Source organism: Centruroides sculpturatus, unplaced genomic scaffold (assembly GCF_000671375.1).
Source record: "Centruroides sculpturatus isolate CEXI.00-Female unplaced genomic scaffold, Cexi_2.0 scaffold154, whole genome shotgun sequence".
Taxonomy (NCBI): domain Eukaryota; kingdom Metazoa; phylum Arthropoda; class Arachnida; order Scorpiones; family Buthidae; genus Centruroides; species Centruroides sculpturatus.
The window spans coordinates 322,910-331,668 of record NW_019384392.1 but is presented as its reverse complement, the minus strand read 5'-3'; the positions used below and the strand labels follow the sequence as shown (position 1 = coordinate 331,668).

Below are 8,759 nucleotides of genomic sequence, written 5' to 3'. Positions count from 1 at the left end.
GACAAATTTTTTATTTATTCCGACTTTTCAATTATCTGACCAACCCCAGTCCCCAATTGGGTCGGATAATCGAGGCTCTACTGTAGTTGGATTCACCTAGTTTGTACTGATTCAGCAGAACCACTTCCTAAAATATTTATAGTTAAAATTGTATTTGTATGAGTAATATTTGTTTAGGCAATTTATTGCAAATCTTCATTTGTGTAAGACTGCTAACTTTTTACAGTTCAATGAGAGAGGAGTGAAATGAAAGAGAAAAATTAGGCAATAGATCAATAAGTGTGAGTGAGAACTCATCACTACTGTTGCAATTTATTTGTAGCCATCTATCACAATCAAGCATTGATGTTTTCTGGTCAACTGTTGGGTACAAGTGATACAAATACCTGTACTGTACTCTAGGCACAAGTATCTGTACTTCTGAAATCTGGGAAATGCAGGACAATAAATATATTTCTGAGACAATTTTGCATAACAATATTAAGGCATTGATTTCTATTGCTGGGTAGCTCCAGATAAGAGGGTAAGAAGTAACTACACAGCCAACAATCCTTGGATAAAAGCAAAGCAAACTATTAAAGAATATGCTAATCAAAAGGCAATATGAAAATATCTGAATTATAAGTTTTATTGTTACTTTTTATCAGGGATATTTTTATAATCTTTTTGTTATATTAAGAAATATTTTAACCAGTTATTGCATGACATTGATTTGTTCCGATTACTCACACAAAAAGTCTAGTTGTCTTCAATATTTGTTTTAAGATATTATATTGTGTGTTTTGGTTTATTTTTACTAGTGTTGTTATCATTTTGTGTATTTTTTAATGTTCAGGATGCATTGGTATAAAAAAGTACTGTAAGGCCTAAATACTCAGCTTAAAATTGTTTTTCATCAGAAAAAAATAGAAATGGCAGCACCAGCAATTGAATCATTCTGTAATTTTTAAACAAGTGGTTGAAGCCCTCTTCTAGTCTATACTAATATTTGTAATGTTTGTAAGTTTGTATGTAGGGGTAATCTCCAAAACTACCATCCAATTTCAAAAATTCTTTCACCAATATTTAGAATGGAACTTCAGGGTGGACATAGGCTGTATATTATTCTGTTAAACATTCATATAAATTAAAAGATATCATCTAGGGTTAAAGCTTTTATGTCCAATAGATGGCGCTACGAGTATGACGACCTAAGTTTGCTTTTCTGTGAGGATGAACTAAAGCAGATCATCTTCTATATATCTATATAAATGAAAATGTAATGTTCATTTGTTCCTACTGATTCCTTTCAAATTTTGACACAATGCTGCATTTGAATACGCTCATGTTTTTATATAATATACATGTTGAAATTTCCCCCACTGGGGGGAGATGGACAGGATGAAGGCTTACTGTGAAGAACTTGGCCTCTATTATACTACTTTAGTTGTGGGTTTTTTGCGTTTTTGATTGCGTTTTAATAGGGTACGTCGAAAATTCCCCCCACGGGGGGAAGTGTCATACATTTATAATAGATACATTTTGAGCCACAACAACGCATGGCGGGGTCTGCTAGTAAACTTATAAATAAATATTGTTTTTAAACATAAAACAATCACTAGTTCAGTGAACTGGTTGTTGAATTATTTGAATCCCACCACTGGTTTGACCTGTTGATATCCTAAATATTTGTAGACTTTGCTTTCATTCATGGATTCAATTATGTCTTTATTTCTGAGTACAAAATCATCTTCCTTCCAGATTGCTGTTTCTATATGATATTCTGAATTATCTAGGCCAAAATTCAGTTGAATGTCAGTGGAGTAAATGTAAAATCTAATAGTTGATGTAACTGTATTTGTATGAATGTATAGAGTTTTATGTCATCCATGAACTTTACATATGTATTTTGTTATGTTTCACATTGTATCCATATTTGATATTTAATCTATTGGACAATGTGTTCAAGGCCAGACAAAAGAAAAGTGGACTCAATGAATCTCCCTAGAAAATGCTTCACTTTGTGTTTTTGGTTTGTTTTGATATATCAATATGTGTTGAAAAGTTTATACCAACTGTGTGTTCTTTATATTGCATGTTGGATGTTCTGTGTGCTTATTTCAACACAGGACTTGAATGATGTCTCGTCATGTTTTCTTCTTCCTCTTTGATCCAGCTAGCTTCATTTTTGTATGGGACTGGATTGGACAAATGAGCAGACCAAGATGTCTGTGAGTTTTTTTTCTGTTGGCACAATATTGTGTTTTGATGGTGTGATGTGATATATAGTTATCTGTAAAAAATATCTCATTGTTTGTGAATAATTTATTTTCTTGTTTTAAATTTTTTATGCAAATTAATATTGTTTTATATGTTGTTATTTTATCATAATTAAGATATTTCTTTTAATTTTTTAGACAAGATAATATTCTTGAACAGTTTGAACAAAGACAAAAGCAAATGGAACAAGAAAATGCTAAGAGGAAATCACTTTTGACTAAAGCTATTGCTGATAGGTAATCCTTTCTGTTTTAATCTTGTTAATTTGCATGTATTTTTCTTATTTAATGATAGCTCTGAGATGATAAATTTATCACAAATGTATGTAAAACTTTATAGTAATGTTATTTTATAGTTTTATTTAAATATTGACCATATAATTTATATATTTATTTTACAATGAAAATAGAAGATATATGTTAAAAATTTCAATTCTCTTGTTAATCTTCTTACCATATTTTTTTAATTTTAAAGTATCTTTGATTGTATGATGCTAATTTGAGTAAACTGTATTAGTATATTACATAATGTACTGTATATGTATTTATTAATTGAATTAATAGCTAAACATTTTAATAAACTTTAGCCTCTATCCATCAGAACTTAAATCATAAAAGCCATTTAGAGGTATACATTAATTAAGACATTTTGATTAGCTTAGATGTAAACATCGATTATGGTAAGTTAGATTCTGCTTCATTTTGCTCTCTTGGTGAGACAATAAAATTTTATTTTGGACTTTAAAGTATGACACCATAATTTATAAACATAGCATATGTTCTCAGGATTATTAAGAATCTTCATTAGCATTTGGAAAGAGTTGTTTTTAAACTTTTTTTAGACTGTTTTATAGTAGGCAGAGAAACTTACCTTCCTATGTAAATATAGAAATCATCTTTGAATTCTTTTCTTGATTAAACACATTTTTTAGATATTTTCATTTCATGTCAGATCAAATCTTCAAATTTAGAATGTGGAACATTGTTTAATTCCTTTCTAATTAATTAAATTAATCAATTTAAGTAGTTATCTTTCAAATAACAACACAAATTTTCACATTGCCTTTAATTTTGTCTTACCTTTAACATGCAAATTAAGAAATCCTCTATTTAGAGTATATGAATAAATTGAAGATTCTCTAAATTTTTATGTTATTTTGTAAAATAAAACGTTTATCTTTAATTCATTCAATAATAAGCAGACAAAATTAAAAGTTTGTGTAACATAAAGCCTTCTGTTATATTTTTGGTTTTCAGAAAAAAACGAACTGAAGCAGAAGCTCAGAAATTAATTAAAATTCAGAAAGAATTAAACCATTTGGATTCACTTTTAAGTGTTGATGTTTCTATTTTAAGAAATCAAATTGAAATAGCAAGTATGGAATTTACTGAAGCTCAGTAAGTAAAGTAGTTAAATTTTTATTCCTGATATTTTTTATTATTGCTTCTTTTATTGGTTTATTTAAAGTTTCTATGATTTTTTATTAAAGCCAAAGAAACTTTTCTTCCTCTTCAGAGTAACCAAATTAAATAAAAGTTTAAATACTGGTTATTTACAGGTTATATTTATCAAAATCTTCAAACCTGTTACCGGTGTGTTCTCCCACGATGACCAAAAAAATAAATAAATAAATAGTTCGTTACTAACGTTTTCGAACTGAAAAAAATTCACAGATACTGCAAGCTCACGCAGGTTGATCGACAAATTCCATTGTTACCAAAATCCTGCCCAAGGCCTCTCCCAAGGTGAAGACCGACCTGAGAAAGATAAAATCATTCCGGTCACTTATAACTCTTATCTCATGTCACTTTATATCAAGATATCTAAAAAGAGCTGTATTCGCATCACTTACAGAAGATGTGCATCTGTATTTAATGTCCTATGTAACGGAAAGGATGAGCCTGACCAGGAAAGACTTCCCGGTATATACAACGTCCCGATTAAAGATCACAGATGCAATAGAAACCTAGTCTATGTAGGCTCTACGAAACACTCCTTAGGGGTTAGATTGAAAGAACACGCAGCTGATATGCAGAATAAAAGGACCACCAATGCTCTGACCATTTACGCATCAGATCCAAACATAGAGCCGGATTTTAATCAGGCCAGAATTATCTGCACCATACAGCACACACAATACTTTAGGTGGTTAGAGGCTGCCAGCATATACATAGCTAGCCTTAGCAGTAATAACTGCATCAATCAAAAAGAAGAAATAACTCTATCAGTAGTGTGGCAGGTGCTTATGAACAAAAATCTATGATTACCATCAATCACTTGAGTGCACATGCCTAAGAAGACGTAATCGGGAAGCACATCTTCGAATTTCAAATTTTGTTTTCTTCGATTGGCATTCCATCAGAAATTCAACATTACCTGAAGAAGAACTTTTTTTTGGTTCAAAAACGTTAGTAATGAACTATTTATTTATTTATTTTTTGTTATGGGAGAACTGGTAACAGGTTTGAAGATTTTGTTAATACATTCCAGTGTTGAGTTAGTGATGGCTATATTTATGCTAATTAGTTTGAAAATAACCTTATGTTTAATAATAGAGTTGATATTTAATTATATTTTATGTGTACACAGGTAAATTTTAATTGTAGAATATGTAAATTATTAAACTATTTTTTTACATTATTCAAAATTGATAAAAATTTTATAAAAGTGACAATGGCAAAAATTTCTTAATAAATATGGACTTTTGAAATTATTTTTACTAAAAATAAATAATATATATTATACTTTCTTTAAAAAAATTTTGCACAATATGCTGATATGCATGGAAAATGAAATAATTATTATGAAAGATAAATCCAATGAGAATTGGTGATTTTTATAATTTACTTCAGTTTTGTAAATCATATAGTTAGCAAATTTTAAATCATACTTCATAGTAAAGCAATGTCTACAGTCATGACTTTGACTTTTGAATATTTTTTTTCTATTTTGTCTATATTTTTCTATTTTATCAGTCATTACAATCATTACATTTTATCATCAAACACTTACTTTAAATCATTTGATTTAAAGTAAGTGTTTAGTAGAATTTGTGTAATATGTCAATATTACACAAAAATCCAAAAAATTCCACGTATCAGGCCATCTAAATTGGATTTTGAATGTTTTTTTATAATTGAATGTTTTTTGGTAGACTAATATTTTCAGTTATCATAGTAGCGAGGTTTCAGCCAACATTTTCAATGCGATGTCGGATGTTCAGCACTGCGTTCTTGTAAGCCTAGAAGTTTGACAATGGCATTTGAAATGTCAGTGGAATCATGCTCGATGTTCAAAATGCCATTGTCAAACTTCTAGGCTTACAGGAAGGCAGCACTGAATGTCCGATGAACACATTTTTGCATTGAAAACTTCAGCCACAACCTCACTATTGTTAACCAGTTTTTGTATACAGTTAAAAAATTTATTATGTATAATTTTCTCACATTGATTAAACACCAGCTGTTAGCAGTAAAGGTTACTATTAAACAACTTCTTGCCCAATTATATTTATTATATATATATATATATATAATATTACATTGNATATCTGATCATTGTATGTAAGTGTTAATTATGTGTAATTGTGGTTATATCTACCTGTGATGGTATCAGTACTTGAAAATTGGTCAGGTAATTAGAACTTTAAATATAAATTATTTAAATAATGTATTTTAAATAAATATTTTGAAATTTTTATTTATATTTTGTAATAATACAATTCAATGATAATAAATTGAAGGAAAGTCCTTCAATTTATTTATATATTGTTCCATTCAATTTATTTATATATTATTAATTTATTTATTTCAAATAAATAAATATAACAAATGTTAGGGAAAACTAAAAACAATAAAATTGAAAAAATAAATAAATTAGACTGAACCTGAAATAAACTTATGAGTCAGAACATATGGTTGTTATTTTTGTATTAATTTACTAAGGGATATAAATTATCTTCCAGGATATATCTGGCTAAATTTATTACAATTTTATGTGAGGATGTAAAATTAATTTTATATAGATCAGTAATTCCAAAACTACTGTGATTTACAAACTCCTTAAAAAGTAAAAAACTTTTTGAAAATACTATAAATAGAGTAAAACCTCTAGTTGCAACCATTTCTGTAATGAGACTTATCTCTACAAAAGAGCAAATTGCTCTTTTGTAGAGATAAGTCTCATTACAGAATTAAACATGTACCTTTTAAAAAAGTTAAATCTCACTATTATGACCATAAATCAAGGAAACACTCTGACCATAATCATTTTCCACTTACTATTGTGTTTTACAATACAATAATAAAATGGAATCCTTAAACTGATAAGTGGAAAGTGATCATGGTCAGAGTGTTTCCTTGATTTATGGTCATAATAGTGAGATTTAACTTTAAAGCACTAATTCTTAAAGATACAGCAACCAATTAACAATTACTTTTATCCATTCTTAAAATATGATTTTTCTAATTGTGTTGTAATATGAGACTTAATTAAAGCTACAGATAAGTAAGGGGATGATTTCATTATTCTTAAAATACATTTTTTCATTCCTTTGAAAAAGACCACATTTTCTGGAAAGGAAAGTGATTTTCTTAGAGATATTTTACTGTATATAGACATGGGTGTATGCAGTATGTTGATGTATGAATGGTAATGAGGATTAAACATGATCTATGAGAAACAACTCATGCAGTACATACAAATCATGTTGAAAATCAGTAGTGAGTTAATAAGAAAACTAGTTGTGATTATATTGTCTTAAAATATACTGACAGAATCACAAATTATTATAAATATATGTTTTGCATACCCTCTGGAATTTTGTAACAGTTTAATATTATTTGGTATAGGGTGACTAATTTATATCAGAATTGAGGTACAAATTTCAATTATAAGACTTGATGGAAAATGTTTTTTCTATTTACAAAACTGATTCATTAGAGATTTTTCAGGAATGAAGTATATCCATGAATCAGAGTCTTACTATATTTAAATCTGTAATAATCATAAATTATATAATAAAAAGATGAAAATATTTATTGAAATATTAATTTAAATGTAATCATTTATGTAATTATTATGTAATCAATTATTTTACTTTATAATTAAGTAATATAATTAATTTGTTGGCAACTTGTTCAGAATTTGAACTTTTCATAAATTTGCTAATAATTTTATTACAGTAGTTCTTAATTGTTTAGAGATTTTTTTTTCCTTCTAGAAAAAGATACCAGAAAGCAGAGAAAGAATTTGTTGTAGCTAAACTTGAATTATTTCAAAAGATGCAGCAAAAGGAGAAATTAACTGAACATCTTTGTACTATTATAGAACAGAATGAAGCACGCAAAGCACAGAAATTAGTTGAATTAATGCAACAATTAGAGATGGATTCTTTGATTGAAACAAATATTAATGGAGTGGGGAATGTGAGTATTTGTAATTTTTAAATTTGAAGTTTTTAATTTTTAGTATTAACATGATTATAATAAAATCAAATTTTATCACAATTGCTGATGATGATGAATTAGCAACCAGTTAGATATAATTTTTCTGTAGATTAAATTGTCAGAAATACTATTATATCAGGTCAGTTACCAAAGTATAAATGAATTCAAGAGAAACAGAATGAATAGAATTCACTTTTATTAGTCTATTAATAAAATTAAATTGATTTCCTATTGAATATTAATCTTTTAGAAATTTATTAGTTAATTTTTGTAATTAATCTATTAATTACATAATGATATATTAAAACTTTACATCTGTTACAATTACAATATTGTTTCTCTTTGCAACATTGATTCGTTGGTGGTTAGCAAACATTAAAAACATTTAAAATTTTTTTGGATACATTAATCACATATATTTAAATATTTGACAGTAATAGAGAAATATCATTAAAAAATAATACTTTCAGAAGTTAGAAGTAACTTTTAATGTATAAAAGTTTTTGTTTTTACTTCTAGTGCTGTATAATATATGTTTGTATCATGACACAAGACAAAAATAAATATTTTTCATGAAGTTTTCATTTTTGATAAATATTTAGAAGCATAATCTGATCTTCATTACATGTTACTGAATTTTATATTTTGCCACTGATTTTTCCCATTGTTGTATTTTTGATGCATATTAAGTTGACAGTAATTATAACCTTAGTCAGTTAATAAGTTAATTATTTATTAGTATATCTTTCTTTAATATGCTGTTTTAAGTTAAACTCTGTTATTAGAATTAACCTACAGTTGTCCCTCTATAGTCCGACGTTTTTTAATCCGACATGCTCAGTAGTCCGACGCACCTCCCGTCAAGGTACCCGTCCCCGTTACGTGTCTGCTTGCACAGAAGCATGTCGCGATGTGAATCTCCCCATCCAATTCTTACTCGATGACACACATTTCGTGTGTTTTATGTGAGCAGTTCTGTTCGAACAGTTGGAGTAGAGAATATTGTAAGTTACTGCTAGCAAAACAATGCGAAATATGTAATTATTTTCGGTA

The 8,759-nt window shown here is 28.0% G+C and overlaps 1 protein-coding gene across 1 annotated transcript in view; it reads left to right on the top strand.

The window, feature by feature from the left end:
• The first annotated feature begins 1,617 nt into the window (after nucleotides 1–1,617).
• Nucleotides 1,618–8,759, top strand: part of LOC111618259 (RAB6-interacting golgin-like) — a 20,097-nt gene continuing 12,955 nt past the window's right edge. The window contains exons 1-4 of the mRNA XM_023359748.1: nucleotides 1,618–2,210; nucleotides 2,397–2,495; nucleotides 3,516–3,656; nucleotides 7,481–7,685. Coding sequence (XP_023215516.1) covers nucleotides 2,116–2,210; nucleotides 2,397–2,495; nucleotides 3,516–3,656; nucleotides 7,481–7,685 — 540 coding nt within the window. The 5' untranslated portion in view covers nucleotides 1,618–2,115. The remainder of the gene's footprint in view (nucleotides 2,211–2,396; nucleotides 2,496–3,515; nucleotides 3,657–7,480; nucleotides 7,686–8,759) is intronic.